The sequence below is a fragment of the Cibotium barometz genome, chromosome 10 (genome assembly GCF_041138505.1).
Source record: "Cibotium barometz isolate CiBa-2024 chromosome 10, ASM4113850v1, whole genome shotgun sequence".
Classification (NCBI taxonomy): Eukaryota; Viridiplantae; Streptophyta; class Polypodiopsida; order Cyatheales; family Cibotiaceae; genus Cibotium; species Cibotium barometz.
This window is the reverse complement of record NC_141055.1, coordinates 19672354-19699510: the sequence shown is the minus strand read 5'-3', so window position 1 is coordinate 19699510 and position 27157 is coordinate 19672354. Positions and strand designations below refer to the sequence as shown.

The 27157-nt window shown below is 38.6% G+C and overlaps 1 protein-coding gene across 1 annotated transcript; it reads left to right on the top strand.

Annotated features, from left to right (window-relative positions):
• Positions 1 to 21068: 21068 nt before the first annotated feature.
• Positions 21069 to 23237, top strand: LOC147634637 (large ribosomal subunit protein eL28y-like). Its single transcript, XM_086803770.1, has 4 exons — positions 21069 to 21200; positions 21434 to 21582; positions 21804 to 21964; positions 22948 to 23237. The coding sequence occupies exons 2-4, from the start codon at positions 21435 to 21437 to the stop codon at positions 23086 to 23088; spliced, it is 450 nt and encodes a 149-aa protein (XP_086659896.1). The 5' UTR covers positions 21069 to 21200; position 21434; the 3' UTR covers positions 23089 to 23237.
• Positions 23238 to 27157: the final 3920 nt, after the last annotated feature.

The following is a 27157-nucleotide window of genomic DNA, read 5'->3' as shown; positions in this document are numbered from 1 at the left end:
CATAGCGCGAATTTGGAGGGCAGAAAAAGAAGAAGAATAAGATCAGAATCCAACCGTCACTTGAAATGGAGGGAGAGGAGAGAAGGAATTATAAAAATAAATAAAATTTTGGCTTTATTTCTCCCTGAAGTATTTCAACAATTTGTGAAAAATCAATAAATTGACTTGAGAGATTTCCATAACCATCCATGATAGATTTCTGACACTTCACTCGCTTAGCAATCTTTCTATGGCTCTCTATGCTCCTTTCCGTTTTGCTGATTCAATCCGTACAGACAGATTATGAAGAGGATTAGAAAGTTAAAGGTGGTTTTATGGTTTTCACAAACCCACTAATGGTTTTCCACCTTGCTTTACCCTTTGGATAATAGATTGATGGAGATTTGTTGTCCAATGGTTAAAAACAAGCCTTCTTTCAACCATACATAACCATAAACGTATTCTTCTTCAAATTAAGTTGAAAATTTACCAAAATCACCTTTGACTTTGTCTCTTTCACCTCTTTGTCCATAGGTCTTTGATCAGCTTCAAGAAGATTGAATTAATCCAAAGCTTTGATACCACTATCAACAGGACCTTTTTGTACTTCTTGAAGAAATAATTGAAAACTCACAAATACATTAAGATTAAAGCATAGACTTGCATTAAATTGATATGAAAGAGCATAATATAGCATAAATAAGAGAGATAGAACAACATCACCATCAAGATAAGATTGGGTACAATCTCCCCCTCATGCGTGTAGCTCCACTTCCATGACATGATTATTTTAAGAATTTTATTCAATAAATAGCCCAAGGAGCTATTAATATTTGTGCATACAAAAATTGGGCTTTCTTTTCCACTTTTGATAAAAATAGCTCAAACACTAGAGCTTGTTCACACACTAAGTGTAAATAATTAAAACTATTCTAGCATATGTGCTAGGAATATAGTAACGCCATACACAAGCATGCATAAATCATTTGTACAAACATTTGGCACGTGGCCAATAAAAATAACTCATAAAATAACCTTATGCACATTCACACATATAATAACCTTGTGCACATCCACACATATAATAACCTTGTGCACATTCGCACATATAATATCCTTGTGCACATTCGCACATTCCATCTATTAAGTTGATTTCTGCACATATTAAATCAAGCATATTTTCTACAATTATTATGCATCAAAAATATGATAAAATATATACATGTAACACTCCTAAGCATCATAATGCCATTCTCGGTCAACAAAACAATGGAAAACGACTTAATAGAAGTCATTGATGTGCTCCGCGCCTCGAGAAGAAGCAATTCCTCCATGTCAAATTAAGCACTAACTAGAAAAGCCGTAGGAGTGAGAAAAAGGGCTTGAACACAAAAAATGGAAGTTATTCCAAGAGACCCAAAGAGGAACACCCACAAAATGTGACCACTTTCACTCGATCAACTAGATGCCACAAACAAGCTAACAAGACAGATACATGCAAAATAGGTGAAACCACGTCACGCTGGGAACACATCGACATGTAAATTGGAATAATGCATGTCGGATCAAGGTCTGATTCTAGGAGACACGAATAATCTACCACTTAACTAGCAAGGGAAGGTGACCCACCCAAGCCAAATCCATGGAGGAGACTGCACGAGTCTCATAACATCAACCAAAGCATGTTTGGGTAGAATCAATCATTGCAGGATCATCAAAAGTGTTGGTGGATAAACTAACATAGAGATTATGAATTAAAAATTTAACATAATTGCACTATATAAACCATCATTCAAACATTCAAGATTATGCAATACACATTACTGAACAATGCAGCACTTACTAATACAAGGTTGCATAAAATTGTAAAGATGAATCACACATAGCTCTGTATTGATGTATATCCCTTTCTTCTCTCTTCTAATCTTATCTCATATATCAACTCTTAGTGCATTATGTAACAACATAACAAAGCATCACCTCATGACCATTTGAGTCTTATTCCTAAGCTAAGGTATATAAGTGCCTAATGACTAAGGGTGATTTCCTAAGCTAATAGGCAATGGGACTCCTACACATGTTTTATGCGTATTTGTTTTGTACTATGTGCATTTTTTGTTGTGTGTTTTGAGGAACACTCATCCCTAATAGTACAACAAAAGAGAAATGTCTTAATTATGATTGTTGTGCTACTTGTTTTTGGTTAAAATCGGCTTCAGCCCAAGGTTGATACCAAATGTTTGAATCATTATGGTGTCCGACATGGTTTGACCACTTCCTAAGGGAGTGAACCATGATGTTCCTCCTCTCGCTCCTCATTAGAGCTTTGCCTAAAGATTAGGCAGTTTGATGCCCTTTCACAAATTTATGGTGTTGTTTGCTGAGCCAATTAGCAAATTTGGAGCTTAAAGAACCGTGGGCTCTGCTTCTCCTCTACTGACTCATGTCTTTTGCACGAGACTATGGACTCATGTCCCCTTAATCCAAGAGCTACTTTGGCCTAGCTTTTTGAGTTTTTGAGCTTCTTACACACTCGATGGGGGGTGATTAAGGATCCTAATCCTAGTTAATGGTAGTTATGACAAGTAATTAAGTGTTTTTTTTATTGTTTTTTTGTTGTATTTGCATGCTTCTAAGCTACCAATTCAAACAATGCATGAAAAATATATGAAATGCATAAACGCAAATCACCTATCCCACTCTAATCAACACTAACTTAGTGTCTATTTTCAAAGTGGAATCCAATCCTAATCACAATTTTTAGGCTATTCCTGAGTTCAATTGTAACAAGATCACCCCTATGGGCTTCAAAATCATGAAAATATTTTGGTTTCCCCTTCCAAGATATAAAAATAGAATGCCCTAATGGAAATAAACTTTAAAACAAAATTAAAACCAACAAACTAACACATCTGAGGTTCCAAAACCATATGTTTTTTGAAGTGTAACGTCTTAATCTCAACACTAGGCAATATTGGGTGACCCAAATAACTTATTGGAATGGACAAATGAATGGAGTTAAGCCCACTTATGGCCATGTATATAAGTGAATATCTCTCATAATACAAAGAAATCTCCCATTGTGCAATAATAGAGTCTTGCTCTTTCTAATCCTCTTGCTAATCTCTCTCTAATCTATGCTAGTGAGTGTGTGTGAGTGAAGTGAGGTGAGAGGAGGAACGAGTACATGTAATGCAACAAGGCAGTGTGACAACGCTTGCGAGAGACGTGGTGGAATTGCTTCTTAAGGAGTTGTAGATCTTGGAGACCTCAAGTTTTAGTCCTCGTGCTAGTCATAACATCATGACTATAGACACTTGGGTGTCATTGGGACAACGTAAAATCATCCCTAAAGACAATGGTCTTGCAAGAGGTACCAATGGACAAAACATTGAAGTTCCAGGTTTCTTTATCTCTGCTACTCAAACAATCGGTGGAAGTGTGGAATTTAAATTCCATGTTGCTCTAGATTCCATTGAGTATGATGTCATCCTTTGTGGAACTTGGGTACGTGACTCGTTGTATTCAATTCATGAATCCATGCAAACAACCACCCTGGACACTCCTACAGGCATTGTGAAATTACTATTACGGGAGAAAGAGACCTTGGAGGAGCTCGAACTTCCAACATATCTTACTCAAAATATCCTAAGAATTATGGTTGGATTATAACTTTCTAATAAAATCACCACAATCCAAGCACATAATTCTTTCACGCCTCACCAACAAGCGGCTACTTCAACGAAAAGCAACAGCTCAATAAGAGTCCAATTGACTCATTGTACTTCATGTTTATCTGATTCATAGAGCACTTAAATATACATAAAGTATTTTAAAAACACATAAGAAGAAGCATGCAAGAATGGGTCCTACTCAACAATATTTGACAAACATCCCGCCACAAAAAGGACATCATCGATGACCAAATTCTTCAATGTGAATGTCGCTTCAATGAATCAAATGAGAAACTGAGAATCACAATCTCATTCTGATGATTTTGTCTATGCTCGTTTGGATCCTTCCTTCCCATCATTAACGTCTCTTAGTTTCCCAAATAACATAAACCACATGTAACTTTGCTTATGATTGCCAAAAACAAAGTAAGCAAACAAATTATTATTTTTAAACATGCTCACAAAAATATAAAATGCAATCACTCGCAAAAACCCCACACCCTACGAATTCAATACACCACTAACCTTTTCATTTACTAACTATCCTTTCTTATTCCTTCCGAAGGAACAAAAGGACCGTTGAACGTCACTCAACATCAAAAGCCATCAATAAAGCTTGTCAATTCTCCCCACACAAAGGTATTCAACGCGATCATAAGAATGAGATCGGCATCAGGAAGGGGGGATGTTAACCCATTCCTAAGGTTAACAAGAGATACTGCCATTATCTTACATCAAGGAGTTAAGGTAGATACACTAAAAGGTCATACATTCAAGATATGAAGCAATGGTGTCCAAATCTACAACTTGGACAAGCGCCCGTAATGGTTCGACATTATGGCAAATCGCACTTCAAGAGCATGTGGTAGCAAGTTAGGATGATGTCCCAAGTGATGTACTTCATGGATATATTATGAGAGTAGTCATTGTAATAGCATTAGGCCTCTTATGAGCCTAAAGTGCCCGGCCAACCGTAGTTTAAGTGAGTGTGAACACTTATGGCCATGTATATAAGTGAATTTCTCTCATAATACAACATACTCTCCCATTGTGCAATTGAGTCTTACTCTTGCTAATCTCTCTCCCTAATGCATGCTAGTGAGTGTGTGTGAGTGAAGTGAGGTGAGAGGAGGGACGAGGACCCGTAGTGTAACGTGGCGGTGTGACAACGCTCGCGGGAGACGCGGTGGAATTGCTTCTCAAGGAGTTGTAGAGCTTGGAGACCTCAAAGGTTATGAGCTCGACCATTGGAAAGATCCCCACGACAGTTACGTTTCACCAAGTAATCTCATATTAGGGGGTTTATGAGCTCGACCATTGGAAATATCCCCATGACAGTTACGTTTCACCAGGTAATCTCATATTGGATGTGTTCCAAGAGGGGTTTGGGTGAGCCATAACAAGGGAATGGAAGGGTGCTAGACAGGAAATACACATGGAAGATGCACCACTTGATAAGGGGAGGACCCTTAAGTTATTTAAAGACAGTGTGTAGATTTTTGATCCAGGTGGTTGGTTCAGTTCACCTGGATGGCTGTGGAGAGCGATGATGTTCCCATTTGATCCAAGGGGATGATGAAATTCTAGATCATGCCTTTGACATTATATATAGAGCTATATAGAGTGGTTATGGGAGAGAGCAGTTTGAAGCTTGAAGGAGACAGTGAAAACATGAACGTTTTGACCTAGGTGTGTGGGCTATATGTAAAGATAATCTCAAGCCCATCCTAAACATAATGTGTAGATGGATGATATGTACATATGACGATGTATGGTGGATCCCAAGTGGCTAAATACATGGAAACCAAGAGGATAAAATGCAAGTGTACAAATGAAAATAGAAACAACATGGGAGAACGAGTAAGCCGGGCGACGCAGCATTCTGGAAGGAATCAAGGCGGCGAGACGGGGTAGAAGAAGGAGAATGGCAGTGGATTGGATGGATTGCGAGAAGAGAAGAGAGACCACCAGTGAGAGACTGTAGTGGAGTGTGTCTCCTACACGTCTGTTTGATTTGATTGAAGCTTGCAGACTTAAGATCCTATATGTTTTTTCTAGATTTAAGAGAAGAAGACAGTGCAGTGCGAGAGGAATTGCTTGGATCAAAGTGGAGGGAGAGCTGGAGGCCAGAGAGTCTTGTAGGAGGTGTATCCCTAGAATCTCTAAGGAGTTGAACTCGCTGAACTCTATTAGATACTTGATTCAGACCAATTCATCCTCAACTGTAGCTGCTGTAGTAACAGTCTCACGAGTTTCACACCCTGCAGTCTCACGGGTCCAAACTGACTCACGAGTTTCACACTGCACTTTCATGATTTTAGCTCATCTCACGGCTTTAACCTATTTCACGATTTTAGCCCATCTCACGGCTTTAACTTATTTCACGGTTTTATCCCATCTCACGACTTTAACCTATCTCACGGAAAGACCATCTCATGGTTTTAACCTATCTCACAGAAAAATTGTTTCACGGGTTTCGTACCCTACACTTTCACGATTTTAGCCCATCTCACGAGTTTCGTACCCTGCCATCTCATGGTGCATAAACCTGCACTCTCACGGTGTATACCTTCTCGCCTATAAATTCATACCTCTTTATTTGCTCACACCACTAACACACTTCTCATTAAATATAACCTTACACACACTTCAAAAAAAAAGGAAGAACTCACAGAGATGTAATCTTAAAAAGCTTAAAGGCTTCCGAGGAGCAAGAAGTAAGGTATCAAACACTCGAAAGTAATAATCTCATTCTCAACCAAACATTGGTACAAAGAATTAAAGAAAATGCAAACTTAAAGGTACAACTGGAGTAGTCAAAAGAACAGATTCAATGAGACGTGGCACACAACAAGGAACAAGCGAGCATCCAGGCTCAACAGCTACATGAGTTCCAAACTACATTCCAGGCTAAGGAAGAGGAACTACAAAGCAACTTGAAATCAATATCCGCCGCCCGCAGCCCTTAAGAATGTTGATCACAAAGTACTCCAACGTCAACAAGAAAGAGAACAAATAAATAAAGCCAATATAGAAAAAGTATAGGCACTGAATGAGACCATCAACACCAAATCCTTGGCGATATAGAAGTTGATGGACACACACAGATAGGAAATGATGCATATTACTCAATAGCTCCAAGCTAGTCAAGCTTTGGCCACTGAAAGGCTTCAAAAGATTACAGAGGCTCAAGAAATGGAACCTGCAACCAGACGAGCATAGGAGGCGGCCACCATAAGACACTTTGAAGAATTGGATCCCGCAACGAAGAATGGTGTGAGAAACAAGCATCTCAGATCTTCTCACCACCAAGGATTCTCGAATACAGGAATTGGAGTACTAACTGGCAATCCAAGAACGTAGTGAAAGACAAAAACCTACCAATGAGTTGCGACTACTTCTTGAGTGAGCCTCGGAGATAGGTTCGTTTGCTAGTAATTCCTGGGGCCCCTCCTCAAACTTTGACTCTCTTTTTGTCTACACTAACACTCTCTTTACTACAATATGAAATCAATCTATGCTGATGATTTGAGCCTAGGAGAATTAACACTAATTAAACAAAATACAGAGCGTGATGCTGACCCTACTATAATCATGGGTATTTTTTTGGGGGGGGGACCTAGTACTAACTGATCCAAAGGATGTTTTCTTCTATCATTACACCCCATTGTGCTCAACCTTCGTAGTTGGTGTTAGGTGTTACAAAACTCATACATCCTGGACAACAGTGTCAACAAATTAGACTTGTTTATTCTAGATGATATTTTTAATACACCAGCCAATTACGAGGTTGTAGCTCATAGTTCTAGTGGATCATAAGTCATGGTTGGTTAGAAGTATATAATACCCACCAACATCTAAATCTCTGTGAGTCTACACTATATCATTATTTTGGCATTCATCTAAATCTCTGTGAGTCTACACTATATCATTATTTTGGCATTCTTAAACTATATCAAAATATCCACAAACATCTAGAAGCCATGCTGACTATCGCACTTTATAATTTTGATAAAATACATATTGAATATCCTAACAGGATATCATTGAGCTACAAGAACTTATGAAGCTCAACAAACCCACCGACCCACCCCCTAGTTCCGGAGAGGGTCAAGAGGAAACATCAAGTTTCTCACCTAATCCAACTTATCCTGTATTTTCAAATGTGGCAAGTAAATTACTTAATCCATACCCAAGTGTTCCTCCAACTGACAAATCTCAGGCCGATTGTATATTTTCTAGACTTCTTGCTCATCCCTTAGAATTTCCCACTAACACTCTCGCCCCCGAGGAGTTACCGGCACCCAACCCATCTCCACCACCGCCAACTCAAGAGGTTAGTCACACTCTACCCCAAGATACTCTTGAGCCGTTTACTAATAATACTATTCTTGAGTCTTTGTCTGCAGCATACGAGGGATTAATTAGAGCAGGGAATCCTCTAATCAAGCCAAAGTTAATGTTCAAAGTGTTAATGCAAATAACACCTTCAGAACCTACCCGGCAGATCCTACCCATAAGCATATTCTGATGTTACTCCAATGAAGCAGCCATATGTACCATACCCTCTCCGAGAGCAGCACTAAAGCCGGAATTAGAAGAATTATCGCCCTTGACTGGAGAGGGCACATTATGGTTAAATGTGGCACAACATACAAAGCTAGCAAACCCTCACGTGGCAGATCTACTTGACATCAGAATTGTTACATTCATGACCAGTTACTGCTTTCGCAGGTGGAAAAAGGCAAATCCAGTCCATACACGAGGGGGATATACAACCATTGTCACAGATGATGCCAACCCCAAACTAGAAGTTTTTGGTATACAGCCAGCATGGAGGAAGGAGTATCTGACCATTCCAAAATACAATCATCAATATATGTATGCCCCACCAACACAAAGAGTGGACCCTTTGTATATACCAATGAAAAGAAGATGGACACCATTGGAATTCCATGAGGCTAAGCAGAGAGATTCACATGTCTGCTACAACTTTCCTTTATTATTGCTAGCAACATTTACAGATATAGGACAAAAAAGAAAGCAATTACTAACTTGGATACATGCATGGCGTCGCATCCTGGACCGTGCCATTGTCCACTAGTGTCTAATTTTTGAAATCGATCGTGGTCCTCATTGATCAAACTAAAGAGAGATATGATGGATATGATGCTGGCCAGCTACAATTCAACATGAATCAAGGACCTATTGATAGAGGCATAATGTTATATTATCATTGCCTAAGGTTTTTATCCGCATACATTCATGTCACATGGTTGACACTGGGTTCTAGAGATCACACTCTGCATTCAGAAGAACCCTGAAACAGCTTCAATCACGTCGGAACTTCTATGTGGAGGTGAAACTTAGAGGATTGGAGCTTCTCAAGTGAGCTTGGAGACCTCGAGGGACATGAGCTCAAAGCATTGGTAAGTTCCCTACTACGACAGTTGTGTTCTATTGCTTCTTCCAAAGGTAAATGCATAGAGTTCCATCTTGGAAGTGTGGTAGCCCATAACATAATCATCATGGTGAACTAATTTGAGTAGTTTTTCTTTTAAAAAAATATTTTTTTGTAATTTACTTTTTAAGAGAAGATAAGCTTTGGATTCTAAACACAACCAGAAGTAAAAAAAAAAAAATTTGTAATTTACTTTTTAAGAGAAGATAGGCTTTGGATTCTAAACACAACCAGAAGCAAAAATAAATTATTTTTCATAATTCAACAAAAAAATCATAAAATCCATGTAAAAAGAATTAAATTACCGAATTCTTGGACTAACACAATTGACTCCCAAAAAAAGTGCTGGGTAAATTTTAGTAAGTTCAAGGGGAGCCCTTTTCCAGTCACTTACCTTTGCTGTACTTAAGAGTTTGTAAAAGCAACTAAAATTAAATGAGCTTTGAAGTGCTCTAGTCCTCATTCTTCTTCTCAAAGTTGAAAACAAAGAAGTACTCAAATGTTGAAGCTTGGCTTCCACGTGAGGGCTTAGAATACCTTTTTATGGATTTCCACCACTCCAATAGAGATAACAATACATGCTCTTGAAGTCTTAAAATGAGATTGTGAAATGTCAAAAAGAGAAACATGTTATTGGCTACTTGAAATGCTTGGGGATGGGTGCACACATGTATATTTTTAGCAAGGAGTTTAGGATGATTTTTGAAATGCTTGGGGAAACAATTCATGGTAGCACATGTATATTTCTAGCAAGCAATTTGGGATAAATTTTTCCAAAAGCTAGCCTGTCTCATCAAAATAATGAACAATGGAAAAAGAAAGCATTGATGTTTCCATTTTCTTGGCCCAAGGGTGTATCAAGTAGTGACAATGAGAACTTGGCAACTAGTACTACTAGCCAATGCTCCATTCTAAAGCAAACCCTGTAAATGCTTCATGCAAAAACAAAAGAAATATATCTTGGTTCAATAAAGTCTTCAAAGCATCAATAATAAGAGTAAGAAACATGGAATGAAAATCTATCTCAGTTCAAGAAAGTATTCGAAAAGCATCAATAATGAGAGCAAGAAGCGTGGGATAGAAATTTTCGAGGGAACCATGGTTAAAGTACTCACTTCAAAGCATCGATAATAAGAGTAAGAAACATGGAATTAAAATGTATTTTAGTTCAAGAAAGTCTTCGAAAAGCATTAATAATAAGGCAAGAAACATGGGATGGAAATGTCCAAGGAAACCATGGTTAAAGTACTTACTTCAAATGATGAGAAATAATGCCCATTCTTGATTGCAAAGATCTTGTCACAATTGTATATGTAATTTAAGTACATTAATACCACACCACGGCACAAATGATCCATTGTTTGGAAAAGATGTTTATAAAATGTTTGAAGATAGGAAAATATGGACAGTGGAAAATCAATTATGGATTTACTCTACAAGTCTCTGGTCAAGTATGAAAGCAAGTAGTGAATATTTTTAGATAGAAAGTAAAGCAATTGTCTTTTTTTTTTTAATGCACATGTTTGGCCAAAAAAAGGTACTTCTTGTCATTGGATTTTTTGTTATAATGCCTTTTTCTCTCTCTTTTTTTAAAAGTAATGTTGTGTAAAATTTTAAGTTATTTTGTGAAAGTATCTGCCGAAAAGTTTGGCAAAAATGATGTTTTTCCAACTATAATGCAATTGAATTATGTTTTTTTAATAGGGTTTTTTAATGATTTTTTGAAAAAAAACTTATCGTTTAAGCGATTTTCTTATCGTTTTTCATGACTCACGATAGTTTCCTCTACTATAGGTGATTCTACCAACACACCACATCTCATTAGCAATGTTGCTAGTTCACCTCAAACTTTAGGTAGTTCAATCTCATTTATTCATGTGCATGACAAAGATCCTTTTACAAGAAAGATGTATTTATGCTTTTGAAATAATGAATCTTTTTTAAAGTTTTTTTATTTCATTGCCATGAGATATCTAATAATATTTTTTTAGCAAGGGTCACTCCACATTGTATATCTAACTATGATGGTGATTATTCTCTAGTCACATTTGCGTGTCTTTATATATAAAAAATCTTGACCACTACAAAGAGTTTAATGAGATGAGAAGATTTGTGGTTAGATTGGCAAGAAGTGGTAATATCATGGATCCCAAGTACACATTAGAAGGCTACTCATTGGTTATTTTCCCAACTCAGTATCCATTGATGCTAGCATTCTATTTAAAATATGTGGAGTTTATGGGCTGCTTATATAGCCACCAGTAAGAGAGAGCACTTTAGTGCGATAATAGAGGCTAAAAAGTAACATAATTTCTACCTTTTACGCACCATCTTTTTGGAATTGCAAACATCATCCACTATCACAACATGAAAAAATTTACGAGGAGGTACGTAACCCTCACTACAGAATCTTTCTATCGGTGTTTATTCATCATAAGTTACAGGGACTTACAAGCTAGTATGTTGATTGTGGACACATTTTTAAGAAGAGCCTCAAACACTAGAGCACCATTGTATTTGAGGAAAAAAGGCCCTGATGCAAGTGAAATGGTGGGATTTCACCCATATATTGACCTACTATCATAGGTCATTGCCCTTGGATACAAAGCTTTGATTTTTGTGAAATACATGACACACCACTACGTGGTGCAACATGTTGAAACTTGTGGATCCAAGATCCCATGGTGATGTTGATGATGAGAAATACTTCATCCTATACTAACTAACAATGTAATTAGTGTTAATCTAAGCTAGGGAGAATGATAAACATAAACATGATGAATAACCTAAACTAATTTATCTTTAAACTCAAGTACAATTACATTACAAGATTAAGACTTGTACTACTCATAAACTCAAGTACAATTACATTACAAGATTAAGACTTGTACTACTCATAAAGAGGCTTGAGAGCTTGCTTGATTTCATTGATTAAAAGTGGCCCCTTTTATATGAGGGAAGTACAACAAGGCTTTGATAACTTATATGGGATACCTTTGACTAGGTGACTTGGCACTCTAGCATCACTCATTTCAACACCACCCTTGATGGTAGATTGGGTACAGTTTTTAGGCTTTCACTCTTCCTCTCTCTTCCCTTGTGTTAGGCTACTTTGGCCCTTGTGTTACTTTGGCACTATAGCTACTTTGGCAATAAATTTTAGCTTGAGTGTATCATATGGTCTCACAAGTTGATTACATCACACCTTTTTTGTAGAGACAAGAGGGCGCAATATATAATGGTTCTTTCTCTAGTAGAGTGCGTCTTCTACTCTACTGGAGCATCTTTAACCTCTCGATGTAGTTTGCATGCTTCTTTTTTATAATAGTAATCTTCTCTAGGTGACCAATTTTTCCATAGTAGTCACAAACAAGCTTTGGTTTATTTTTATTGTGACATTTGTTCTTTGTGTAACTAAGTTGAGGCATCTTGGAAGTTGAGGCGTTGATTGATTTTCCTTTGAAATCTCCCACTCTTTGCATAGAGTGCTTGCTTACTTGAATGTGATTTTAATGGTTCTTTATCCTTGAATTTTGATTCATGTTCAAGAAAAGATGATCTATGTCTTGAATTTTAGTGTTGGGCACATTTTTAAGTGTAGTAACAAGTGATTCATATGTCTCTTTGTCAACACTCTTTAACAACATAGCAATAGATTTATCTTCTTCAATAACTTTCTTCAAAGCACTAAGTTGTTGCTTGATACCTTTGAACTTGCTGATGTGTTGTGCCATGGTCTCGATGTCATTCATGTCAAGCTCATAAAACTGCATGAGAAGGTTGATGTTTGAGCTCTTTGTGTCGGTGCTGCAAATCTTGTTAAGCTCCTGCCATGCCAATCTGGCATCCTTTGTTGCCATATATATATAGGCAGTGATGTGTGTGAACACACTTAGGACCGCCGGGGCACTTTTTCCCTCTTTAGGAGGTTTTTTCCCCCGGCTTGTATATACGGCCATCCTTCTAGGGCTAACTTATATTTTGTACATTGACACAATCTAATACACTTAGTGTTGTGTGCATTCTTGCTTCTTCTTCTCCAAGCTTTGTGTGCTTTCCTGTAACCCTAATTCCAACAATTGGTATCAGAGCAGGCATCGGCTCCCAGGGCTACGCCGCCATCACCCTCCGACTCACGTTCTCCGATTGAGGTGAGTTTTCACGAGCGCTTGCAGGTCCCTATACTCTGCAAATGAGCTCGTAGGGCTTAGCGTTCTCTGAATTTGCATCTGAGGTCGTTTCGGGCTCCGTTTTTGCATTTCAAGTTCTGCACAAGTGTTTTCGTCATTTTCTGCAGAAATTTTGACAGTGTAGTTTTCTGCAAAACAGGCATACGTGTTCTATTGTGGACCGTGCTACATAGCACAAGTTGTCTTCTGTTCAGTCTTTGCTTCATTACAGGTAGCTTTTGCATCAGTTTCAGTCAGTGGCCATGGCTGATAACAGCAATGATGTATTTCGCATGTTGTCTGCTGAAGACAAACTGGATGGAGACAACAACTACCCACTTTGAGCATACATGATGCAGCATGTTTTGGTTGCAAAAGGAGTGTGGAACATTGTGCAGGGTACGGATGTACGTCTAAGTTCTGTGGATGTAGGATCTTTGAGGATGTTGCAAGTTCTAGCAGCTCTACTGTTGCTGCTGTTTTACCCATTGCTGAACAAGCTCGTTGTTGGGATGGTAAAGATGCGCAAGCTCATGCCTTGATTGCACTTTCTGTCAAACGTAACATCACTCCACATATTCGTTCAGCTAAAACAGCAAAACAGGCTTGGGATATTCTAGCTGGTTTGTATGCAGGTCGTAACGAGGCAAAAATCTCTTACCTGCGTAAAGAGCTAGAATTGAAGATTATGCAGGAAGATGATGACATGAATGTTTTTCTTGCTGAGATTAAAGATGTCAAAGAACAATTGATTTCTACAGGTGAGATTATTCCTGATCATTCTCTTGTGCAAACTGTTCTTGATGCTTTACCTGAGACATATTAGACTTTTACTTCCACGTGGAGACTTCTTGTGCTGAGGACAGACCTGATGCTGTCAAGTATGATACTTTAGTCAACAAGCTCTTGCAAGAAGCGCAGTCCAGGCAAAACAGGGCCAGGCAGCGTGCAGTTGATCAAGTATTTATTGATGCCCAGCAGCACAGCAGAGAAGAAGTGGTAAGGCAGCCCCTTCCACTGTTTCTTCTCCTATTAGTAGGTCTGCAACTTCTTCTCCTTCCATAGGTAGCAACAATAAGTCTGAGAAGGCTCTTGATAAAGGTAAGAAAAAGACCAGGTGCAACTATTATAAGGCAAATGATCATGTCATTAAGAATTGCCCTAAGCTAAAGGCTAAAGAGGCAAAGAAGAAAGAGTCAAATGCAGCCACAATAGCGGATGCTTCTACAAATGCAGATTCAGCAAATGTTGTGCAGGATATAGAATGGCCGTTTAGCGTGTATTGCCAGTATGACCCATCTGTACATGATGCATGTTTGGCAGTTTCTGTTGACTCTAATGTATGGTATTTTGATAGTGGTGCTACAAAGCACATTACCTCACATCGTGATATGTTCACTTGTCTTGAGGCTGTCTCTAATGGGAATACTGTCACATGTGCCAATAATGCTTCTTACCTAGTGAAGGGCGTTGGTAAAATTATGCTTACTGCTGCAAATGGCAGCGCTTTCACACTTTCAGATGCTTTGTATGTGCCAGGGATAAAGAAGAATCTATTGTCTATCTCTGCGCTTGCTAGACTTGGACTTGTAGTCAAATTTGTGGATGACAGATGTACTGTTCATGATTTGACTTCTGGTGATACGATTATTGCATCTGGCACCTTGTTTCGTGGGCTGTATAGGCTCAATTCTTATGACAAGTGTGTGGAAGATTCAGCAAATGCAGTTTCTGATGAAAAGGCAGTTTCAGATGCAAAACTATGGCATGCTCGTTTTGGTCATCTGAACTTTGCTAGTTTGCTGCGTTTGCAGAAATTTGATATGGTTGCTTCATTTTCCCCTCTTGAGGCACCATTGAAACATGTTTGTGAAGGCTGTATTTTGGGCAAAATGCAGCGTTCTGCGTTTCCAAAGGATGGTTCTGTGCGGGCCAATCGCAAATTGCAACTTGTACATAGTGATGTATGTGGGCCTATGCAAACTCCGTCATTTGGTAAACACTTGTACTTCGTGACTTTCATTGATGATTACTCAAGGCATGCATGGGTATATCCACTGAAGGCAAAGTCCGAAGTGTTTTTGTGCTTCAAAGAGTTTATGCTTATGGTTGAAAATGTATCCAATTGTACTGTGGGCACCCTCCGTTCTGATCGAGGGGGGGAGTACATGTCTAAAGAGTTTGATGCATTTTTGGCTAGTCGTGAGATAAAACACCAATGTACAGTGCCGTATACCCCTCAGCAAAATGGTGTTGCTGAGAGGAAGAACAGGTCACTTATGGAGATGGCACGATGTATGGTCAAGAGCCAAGCTTTGCCACATGCGTTTTGGCTTGAGGCTGTCATGTATGCTGCATATGTACTCAACAGGTGTCCCACTAAGGCCTTGCAGTCTATTACTCCATACGAAGCTTGGCATGGCAGGAAGCCTTCTATTGGTCACTTGCGTGTCTTTGGTTGCTTGGCCTATGCTTTAGTGCCTGTGCAACAATGCAGAAAATTGGATGATAAGGCTGTCAAATGCATTTTTGTTGGTTACAGTGCTGAGAGCAAGGGTTACAGATTGTATCATCCGCAGTCAAAGCGTATCTTAATTAGTCGAGATGTTGTTTTTGTGGAAGATGCTGTGCAGCCCTTGTTATCATGTACCAAAGAGACGTGTGTGAGCTCACGGGATGTATTTGATACATTGTTGCCTCTATTTACAGGTGGGAATTCAAATGTAAGTCCTAATGAGGCAAATATTCAGCCTATGCAGATTTCAAACGACATCATAGATCAGCCTATTTCTGATGCAGATTTACAGGATGTAATTTATGAGGATAGGGCTGAAAATGAGCAGGCTAGAGGTATGCCTAAATGGCTGGTGCAAACCTTGCGTGATAGTAAAATTGATGCACCTATGACTAGTCGTACTCGTTCAGGTTTTGAGCATGCCTCTTATACATCAGATTGTTATGCTTTGCCTGTGTCTAGTATGTGTGAAGAGGAAGAACCTCTTTCATTTGATGAGGCACAAAATTCAGAAAATTGGTTGGTTGCAATGCAAAGTGAATATGATGCTATAATGAAGAATGGTACATGGTCTTTGTGTGATTTGCCTATTGGTAAAAAGGCCATTGGATGTAAGTGGGTTTTTAAGTTGAAACGAAAGCCAGATGGCAGTGTTGATCGCTATAAGGCTAGACTTGTTGCAAAGGGCTATGCTCAAGAAAAGGGCATTGATTTTGATGAGACCTTTGCTCCCACTTGTCGTATGACTACCATTCGTAGCATTTGTGCATTGGCAGCTCATAATGGTTGGAATGTACATCACTTGGACATAAAGACTGCGTTCTTGAATGGAGATTTGTATGAGAAGGTGTATGTATCGCAGCCTCGTGGTTTTGTTCAAAGAGGGGAGGAAAACAAAGTGTGCAGGTTGAAAAAGGCTTTATATGGTTTAAAGTGTGCAGGTTGTATGAGGAGGTGTATGTATCGCAGCTTCGTGGTTTTGTTCAAAGAGGGCAGGAAAACAAAGTGTGCAAGTTGAAAAAGGCTTTATATGGTTTAAAGCAAGCTCCACGAGCTTGGTATGAAGATACATGCATATTTGACTGCACATGGGTTTCAGAATAGTCCAACAGAAAGCACTTTGTATGTTAAACGTGTGGATGGTGTACGTCTAATCATTGCTCTCTATGTCGATGACATTCTGCTCACAGGACCAAATGAGAGCCATATTGCTGATTTTAAGGCTGATTTGAATGCCTCTTTTGAGATGTCAGATTTGGGGCATTTGCATCATTATTTGGGGATACAATTTAAGCAGTGTGATGGAGGTATTGCTTTGTGTTAGACAAAGTATATTGAGACATTGTTGCGGAGATTTGAAGACTGCAAGCCTATTGCTACTCCAATGGAGACAGGTTTGAAGTTGAGTCTTCATGATGCTGGAGATCACTTTGATGTCACACTCTATCAGACAGCAGTTGGTTGCCTCATTTATGTATTCATTACGAGGCCGGACAAAGTATATTGAGACATTGTTGCGGAGATTTGGCCTTGAAGACTGCAAGCCTATTGCTACTCCAATGGAGACAGGTTTGAAGTTGAGTCTTCATGATGCTGGAGATCACTTTGATGTCACACTCTATCAGACAGCAGTTGGTTGCCTCATTTATGTATTCATTACGAGGCCGGACATTCAGTTTGCAGTCTCACAGGTGAGCAAATGTATGCATAGCCCAAGGTCTCAGCATTGGAAGGCAGTTAAACGTATCTTTCGCTACTTGAGTGGCACCATACATCTTGGGTTGTTTTATCCCAAGGGGGGATCATTGCCGCCAGATTTACATGCTTTTTCGGACTTAAATTGGGCTGGTTGCTATGACACAAGAGTGTCCACAAATGGTTTTTCTTTTCACAAAGGCGCTTCCTCGTGAGAAGTTCGAAGCTTTCCGCAAAGCTTTGGGCTTGCTCCCCTTTGTGGATTGATCTACTTCGGGCATGGCACTCCCCTATACATGAGTGCCAGCTCTCGTTCACACCATCACTCCCACAGGGAGGATTATATATATAGGTAGTGATGTGTGTGAACACACTTAGGACCGTCGGGGCACTTTTTCCCTCTTTAGGAGGTTTTTTCCCCCGGCTTGTATATACGCCCATCCTTCTAGGGCTAACTTATCTTTTGTACGTTGACACAATCTAATGCACTTAGTGTTGTGTGCATTCTTGCTTCTTCTTCTCCAAGCTTTGTGTGCTTTCTTGCAACCCTAATTCCAACATCCTTGATGCCAGCAATGTGACTAATCATATCATCATCGAGGTTTTGAGCAATAAGGCTTGATGCTTTGTTGTTTTGAAGTGGCTCAACCTTCACTTGTTCATCCTCGATTAGGTGTACCAAAGCTCCTTATGCATAAGCAAGTACACGGTCTTGCTTTGCCATGTGTAAAAGCTATCACCATTAAATATTGAGACAACTTCTACATGCTCCATGATGAGAGGGTCTTACCATGAGCTTGTGACAAATCTCATGGCAATGTCTTTAACTCTTCTACAACTGAAGGCTTGAATACAAGAGGGTGGTTAAAATTCAATGCAAGAGAGTGGAAGGGGTTTGAATGGCACAATGACAAATCCTCAAAGCTTAAATCAGCCCCAATTTTTCAAACTTAAAGCTCTAATCTATTAAATATATGCTAATTATAGTTAATGATAATACTTAATGCTTAATCATTAACTATAATGATAATAATTAATGCTTAATCATGGTGATTAGAGAGGGCAAGAAATTGGAGGATGAAATGAAGCTTATAGGTAGCAAGTTTAATAGGGATTTTAGGATGGTTAATTTGTCGTTGATGATGAGAAAAGGCCCAAACAAAAAACACACCAACTTCAAGTACATAAACGTGGAATTAGAGCGATTCTCCTAGAGTGGCTTTTTGCATCTTACGGCTGCTACAATGGACCAAAACCCACTCAGTTTTGGGATGTGGGTTTCTTAAATGATGGTTAGCAAGCTCCTAAAAGGACTTGGCTCAATTGTAAGCGGAGATTTGGAATGAGCAAGAACATTATTACAGCTTGTAGCGTGACATTCGAGTAGTAGCGATGATACTTCTCTAATTCCTTTGGTGAGACTCTTAGCAATGAGTAAAGGAATCTCCCCTCAAAAGGATTTCGGGTAGTAGCGATGATACTTCTCTAATTCCTTTGGTGAGACTCTTAGCAATGAGTAAAGGAATCTCCCCTCAAAAGGAATCTCCCCTCAAAAGGATTCTCGAAATGGTTGATGGAACAAGCAATGCCAAGGATAACAAATTTGAGCCATTGGTGGGGTGAGTAGATAAGATGAGATTAGTGAAGCTTAATGGTGATTAATGATTGAGATTAAGTTGGAAAAGGATTAGGAAAAGCTATAACTAAGCTAATGGGGAGCATAGTAACCTGGACCGGCAGAAACGGTCGGTTCGGACCGGGTTGGAAACGGTGTTTCCGAGTTTCCGCGAGGTCGAAAACGGCAAGAAACGGAGTTTCTTTTGAATTCATTTTAGACATGTAAAAAACATGCATAAAGACATCCTATTAAATAAACTTATGTCAAGAGATGCAAAAAAACATGCATAGAGACCTCAAACAAGACACATCAAAGACTCAAGTGGACATTAGAATCATAAGACTTAACAGAATGTAGATAATGGACATGTATGATGTCGCGGCAAATTCATGTGAACCATAAAAAACTAAAGGCTGAAGGCTGAAGCATACATAGCGAGCTGCAAATTGTGATCATAATACATCATACATATAAGCAATGATCATCAAACTTGGGAGTCAGAGGTGCCCACTGTGGCACTGCCAATTTTCAAAATTAAATGGTTCAAAAACTACAAAATAACCGACATGCCGGCTGCCAAAAAAAAATGTACGGAAACGGCGTTTCCGTCGGTCTCCGTTTCTGGAAACGGCCGAACCGTTTCCAGAGGGCGGAAACACCGTTTCTGGTTACTATGATGGGGAGCTTAAACCTCGCTCTGATACCATGTAAAAACTTGTGGATCCAAGCTCCCATGGAGATGGTGATGATGAGAAAGACTTAATCCTATACTAATTTACAATGTGATTAGTGCTAATCTTAGCTAGAGAGGATGATACCTAAACACAAACATGATGAATAACCTAAACTAATTAAGCTTTAGACTAAAGCACAATTAGGTTATAAGATTAAGACTTGTACTCATAAAGAGGCTTGAGAGCTTGCTTAATTCCATTGATTTAAAGCGCCCCCTTTTATATGAGGAAAGTACAACAAGGCTTTGAAAGCTCATGTGGGATAACTTTGACGAGGCGACTTGGCACTTTAGCATCACTCATTTCAACACAACAAAGAGACCTATAAGTTTCTTCGAGTATGATAAATCAAACATTAATTACAATCTTGATGATGTTAGATTAAAGTACTAAAGTTTTCCCTTACTTCCTTTACTATGTAGGTTCTTTCTTACTACCTTCACAATGGAAGGTGAATTAGCCTTGTATTTGTTTGCGGGGACAGGTAGTATGGCAAAGGCTTAAATGAGCTTTGCCAATGCTATATCGTCATAGAAAATGACCATGAATGCCATTAATATTGTAAGGGGATACAACGGGTGCAGTGTATACAAGAGACCACTAACAAGAAGTCAGATCTTTTACATCACAAAACTAAAAAACTCAAATTGTAGAATAATGTGATGTGAATAGCGACCAGACTGCAACTTGTTATCTTGAACCACTGATACGTTGCATCAACTAACTTCAACAATATTATGTAATTGGCCAATAGCTATCGGATTGCAACTTGCCATCTTCTACATTGCACAAGCCACCATTGATAATTACAAGAAGTTTGAACACCAATTTGCTGAAGATTCATTAGCAACACGACTGTAAATCCAAAGCATTCTTTGACATTTTCTCACTCAAATGAGCAAGGCGGACCATATCTTAACAGACCAATCTTGATTGCATAAAGAATCCAAATTCTCACTGTATAGTCTAGAAATCAAGGCAGAACCAAAAATGTAGATTTAATTATTACTAGCACTCAACCTGTGCGTTGCTGCGGTATGTAAAAGACATTAAAAAGCGAAACGCAAGAATGGAAGCCGGAATACAAAGGGCCAATCGGAATACAAAGGGTCAATTGAATACAAAAAGTCAATCGAAGGGATTTTTTCCTCTTATTTTTTAAAAATCCAGGATTTCTTTTTTCTCTCTTCTCCTTGTCCTTGGTTAATATGTAATAATAATAGATTTCATTGAGAAAAATACTCTCTATATGAAAAAGCATAAATATATATATGTACACGCCCGAAACCCTAAACTCTTTAAGTTCGCGTCTCTCCAACTCTGCCCCCTGCCGCTCGTTCTGCTCTGCTCATTAGGTATGACAGAGTTCAATTTTCTCTTTCTTTCTGTGCGCGTAGCACTCTGATCTTGGCTTGGGGTTTTGCGTGTAGCGTTTCTGCTGCTTCTGAGAGAAACCCGTAGAATTAAACCACTAAGAAGCTATGATGGGGAAGATTGGGTGCTAGTCTAGTGTTTCACAGCAGGATGGGGGTTCTTTGAGCTTTTCTCTCGGATTGTTTGATGATTTCTGCGGATTCTTCTCGTGCAGAATGGCTGGCGTTTCTCCCGATCTGCTATGGCAACTGGTGAAGAAGAACAACAAGTTCCTGGTGAAAAGGAACGGCAACTGCAGTTCCTCTGTGCAGTTCAGTAGCGAGCCAAATAATCTCTACAATCTGAACACCTTCAAGTACTCAGGTATGTATCTTCTCTAGTTATTTCTGCGTTCCTTGTTGTTTTGATTGTACTGGTGTTGATGTTAGGGTCCCTCTCCGATCTGCTTTTCGACGGTGTTGTGCTTAGGTTTTGTCTCTTTTCTACTTTTTCGTATCAAGGGTTGCTTTAATCCTTTAATCCTCTACTGTTGTTCAGCTTTGTACATTTTGTGTGTTGATCCATTATCTTGTCTGATTCTGTAGGTTTAGCCAACAAGAAGACGGTCTCAATTGTTGGCGGTGCTGACCTTTCTGTTGTCCTTGGTACGTCGAAGACTAAAAAGGGCTACAAGCCCAAAGACTGCATCAACAGGTCCCTCCTCAAGAGAGATTTTAGGCGCATGGCCAAGGTCCTTGAGAACCAGGTAAGCTGTTGTCTATTTCTACTGTCATTAGGAATCTAAGGGTGGCTTCACAACATGGTAGCATGTGCGAACTTGCTACCTGGTCTCAGGATGCTGTCGGCTGCATGAAGGGGTACTGTTGGCTGCTTACAGGAGGCGTCGGCTGTACCAGAGACCAAGGCGGCTGAAGGAGCATCATGACATGGCAAGGCGGTTGCAAGCGCAACATTTTATGATTAATATGTCCAATCGGCTGGCCGACTGCTGGTCGGCCAGCACACCATGAAGTCCATGAGGCCTATAAATAGGCAGTTTGCTCATTGTGTTATTCATTCATTCCTCTAGGGAATGGGTCTTAGACTAGGACAGATTTTGGGTGATGTTCACCTTTTTAGCAAGGCAGCCTAGGGTTGTAGACTAGAGTCTGTACTCGGCTCCAACTGCAGAACCGAGATGCTGAGATATGTGGTTGCTGGTCGGATTTTGTGAAGTCACCCTTAGTTCACACTTGGAAAAGATGTAGTAGGTTATGATACACGTGCGGTAGACAAAATTGCTTCTGTGTTATCTGGAGCTGATATGGACCAGCTGCACACTGTACCTTCTGTCATTGGGGACCATCCAGGTTGCACATCCAGAGAAGGATATGACTGACCTGGATGTCCCTTCTGCCAGGGACAATCAATCTTGCCCTACTCCCTGCCAGGGATGGATGGGCAATTTTGCCTTTAGCTGCACTGCTGCCTGCCCATGGCTCATCACCTCGGTGGAGAATATTGTTAACCAGTCTAATATTACATCAGAGGTGTAATTGAGTGCAGTCTTTGATGTCTGCCTGGGTTTTGTGTAGTATAGTCAAAATGTACTTGTTAAGCTGGTAAATGATGTCAACGATGTACCTCTAGTTATATCTGGTAGCAGCTGAGGGTGGCATTTTGTCAGTATATGCATGACGTACGCATACTGCATTTTCTCTGATACAGATGAACGCTTAATTGTGGCAGGTTGGTGAAAATGGCTACCGCCCTGATTTGAAGAAAGCTGCCTTGGCAAAGCTGAGCTCTGTGCACAAAAGCCTGCGAGCAGCAAAGGCAGGAGCAACAAAGAAGAGTTCAAAGCCATCAAGGAAATCCATTAGAAACTAACTCCTCAAGATAGTCTGTCAGCCTTGACATTGAAGCAACCAAGGACTGGATAACTTTTTTTCTCACGGCTTTTTAACTAGAGATTTGAATTTTTGCGGTTGCTCAAGTCAAATTTACTTTTCGTTCCATGCAAGGTTTTGTGTTTTGGCCTTCTGCCTTGATATGATTGTGATTTGGAAATCTGGATGGACTACATCATCCAGCATGATAATGTTAGTTGCTTGGTGGGCGTGGTGCTAGGCATCACAGTTTGGGCATGAAGCGAAAGGGCGTTACAGATATAAGCCTGGCCATTGCAGGGTCTCATCACAAGTGGCCATGCGTGGCTGTGGAGATCCCTTGTTCGAGCACATGCGTGGCTAAATGAGACCACCAGACACATCTATTTTGGCAAGGGACTTGTCTTGGTTCCACTTTCCATAACACTGGATACTTTTTATGTGATTTAGAGCAACAGTTTGATTTATTGGTAGCTGTGAGATGGCTGCTGGTATTCTATGCTCTACTGTAGTAGTGAAAGGGATATGGTAAAATGATTTGCCCCCCCCTCGCACACAAGTTCATCTATGTTCATCAGGTTTCTCTTTCACAGTTGTATATGGTCAGTTTGGGGGTGGCAGGGACAAAGCTTTGATGAAGAGCATCCCTAAAGGGCACTTGCAAAGCGTGGAAGATGGCTTGTGAAGTGTTGATGAAGGTTGTAGATAGTGCTCTCTTTGACTTTTTATAGATAATCAAGCCATTTTATGGAGGAGCAAAATTAGTAATGAGCAAAATTAGTAATTTTTCGGTAGTTTTTAGTCGAGTGGTTATGTAGTGGACTTTTCCTGATGTTAAAGTATACATGGGACGAGGGTGCCTACAAGAGCAACTCATCTTTGTGATGAAGAGGAAGTACCAATGTCTTGTGGGCAATACGTTGCTCGGTGGATATGCCTGCGAGAAGTCATCTAGCCAGAATGTTTTGCATTTGGTTGCTGAAGTGAGATGTTTAGGGACAGGTCTCAGTCTAAGAACTTGGCAGTACCCAAAAATTGAGGTTTTCCAGCTCTAGCACTTCTTGTTTAGTTGGGCCTCTGTACGCTATGCACACATAGCAGGATTAGGATCACAAGTATGTTTTCTTAAATGTCAAAAAAGCAGTGCAAATCCAGTTTCATGTCAGAAATACATGCATTAAGTATCACATTATCTCAACAAATGACACCAATCTTGAAAAATCTTTGTATACCCAAAATCATGTTAAAAGGAGACTTATATAAAAAAGGCTCTACTTATATCAAACATTTCACATTATCTCAATGAATTAACCAAAAGACGTGAATTTTGAACTTTTAAATTAAAGGTTTGATTACTGCATCCTTAAGTTGCCTTTTTTTGCACGCTAAACTCCTTGGCAATTATCAGGGAGAGATGAGATGGGAATCATCTGAGCTTTTATTCCTTGCAGTGTATGGAAAATAGAAGACATGGATGTCTTCTAAAATTTGATAGACTTTTCAGATGATTTGATTCTCCGATTCACAATTTAACATTTTAAAGACATCTTGAAAAATCATAGAATATTGTCATGAAAGGCTGAAATCAGGCATCAAGTTTACATAAAACAGCTGAGCTATAATTTGGATCAATCGCAAAGGCAACACAGCTTTCTCAATTGAACTCATTTTAAAAGAACCTTATATGCTCACTGTGGCCTTTCATAATTCCAAAGTGAAGAGAGCATTGCTATCTCATTTGTGATTCTTGCTAATGAATAAATAATGTTTGGATGCCTACCACCAATTGTCTTCTTGCTTTAGCAGAGGAGCAATTGTCTAAAGCAACTAAAGATTGGCTCTCTTGCAGTTGAGGCCATATCTCTGTCAAAGACACATTGCAAAGATCCACCATCACAATCTATCATTAGGACCTCTTGCAAAGCAAAAGGATGGCAAGTCTCTCTTGTGAGAAACTTGTTAGAGAGACAATAAAGCACCTCATAGGGTTCCCACCAGCAACAATAGATGTGAGAGATCACTATTATATAGATGTAAGAGATCATTATTATTATCATGATACTCAACCCTATATACTTTTCCAAATGACTTCATACTGTCATTTCTAACCTTTTTCGCCAAAAAATCTAAGAACAAAGAATTTTGTATAATTAAGACACTATTATGGTTGGGATATAAAAGATATCTTTATGTAACACCTTGAGCAGCACTCAAAAGGACAATCCCACTAGATTGAGGAAACAATATTAAGCTCCCATGGCCAATGCCATCCTATAATTGAGAGCTTTCAAGAATTTGATATTCAATATCCTCCTCTTTAGATCCCTCAATTCAATCAAAGCCTCTCTTTGAGACAACTTTCACATTGAAGATAACTTTGTTTATACCTTTTCTACACTTGACTTGAGTACACCCAAAAGTAAACTCCCACTAGGTTGAGAAAACAATAGCAAGCCCCTACATTCAATTTCATCCTCTTTTTTAGATTCCTCATCACAAGATGGAATTTTTTTTGAATCAAACCCTCTCTTTGAAACTACTTTGGCATTGATGATAACTTTGTTTGAGCACTAGGTGCTAAGTGGTGTACCTTTATTTGAGATTTCTCGAACCTAGTTGGTAATTCAATAAAAAATAACTTCTTCTGATTTGACCAGTTTTATTTTCTTGGGAGGCCAAAAGGCAAGAAATGAATCAAACATAGGTAGTGCCTACTCTTGTGAATCCCTATTATTTGTCCTACCATCCTTCTTGTTTCTCTTGATCACATTTTTGCTATAGTCTCTGTGAAGCTGAACATGACTTTGATTAGCTTCATTGAGCTCAAAATTTAATAGTTCAAAATGAAAATTTTAAGGCAACATACACTAAAAATCTAGTAAACTCTAAATAGTAATAATACAAATTCAATACAAAATTTTAAAATTTTGAGCACAATGTGAGGAAATTTACAAAATGAGAAAAAAGATGAAAAAAAATGGTCAAATTTTCTATAAACAAAAAATCACGTATCCACTTTAGTGCAAAGATATGAAAGAGTACTAATTATGAAATTGATGCTACAGAAGAGCTTAGCATCATGAAGTGGATATTGAGCAAAGCCTTGAACACCAAATTTGATTACAATGTATTTGAGTAGGATGTGGAATTACTTATGATATGATATTAAATTAGATAAGTTGTATCCAATTGGCTACATTGGGTAGTACTCAAACTTGTTTCCATATGTGGTTTTCAAGTTGGCTAACATGTATGTCTACACAAATTGGCTTGAATGCATCTTAATAGAATACATGATATCCAATTTTGATATCGTCCAATTTGCATGCATCAAAATAGAATACATGATACCAAATTTTGATGTTGTGTAGACACAAACTGGATACTGTGGATACTTAAGACATGATATCTAATTTTGATGTCATGTAGAAAACTTAAGTGAAAAATGGATACATGGTTTTTGATGTTGTGTAGACACAAGCTGGATACTGTGGATACTTAAGACATGATATCTAATTTTGATGTCATGTAGACATAACTTAAGTGAAAAATGGATACATGGTATCTAATTTTCATTAATCCTTAGTTTTTTTAAAGAGTACACAAAAATTATGTTTTAGACATAAATTGAATCTCTAAGTAAACTTTAAACATAGATATATGTACCAATTAAATTAAATTATAGATGGATATACCATGTAGATACATTTAAAGTAAATACTTGACATCCATATCTCAAACTAGATTAATTGTGTAAACTAAATTTAATAATCATAAGTAAAATAAATTCAATTAAGTACCCTAAAATTTAAATAATTAAAAGTAAACTATAGTTAATTATATAAACTAAATTTAAAGAACTATGTAAGTAACCAAATTATGTGTAAAATCAATACCTCACATCTATATCACATCAGACTTTTTTGTTTTAATTTTTTCTTTTAATACTTCAAAAATATAATCGCTAAATAAAAATCAAATACTTTTTAAATAAAATTAAAAATATAACTCTTAATTATTCCTTAATGTATTAAAGACACTAAGATGTATATTATACATTGTAAAAAATT

Excerpts from the sequence above, each read along its gene's own strand:
- LOC147634637 (XM_086803770.1), top strand. The coding sequence starts at position 21,435 with ATGGCTGGCGTTTCTCCCGATCTGCTATGGCAACTGGTGAAGAAGAAC. Across the intron at positions 21,583-21,803 it reads GAACACCTTCAAGTACTCAG|GTTTAGCCAACAAGAAGACG; the intron begins GTATGTATCTTC and ends CTGATTCTGTAG. Across the intron at positions 21,965-22,947 it reads CCAAGGTCCTTGAGAACCAG|GTTGGTGAAAATGGCTACCG; the intron begins GTAAGCTGTTGT and ends TAATTGTGGCAG.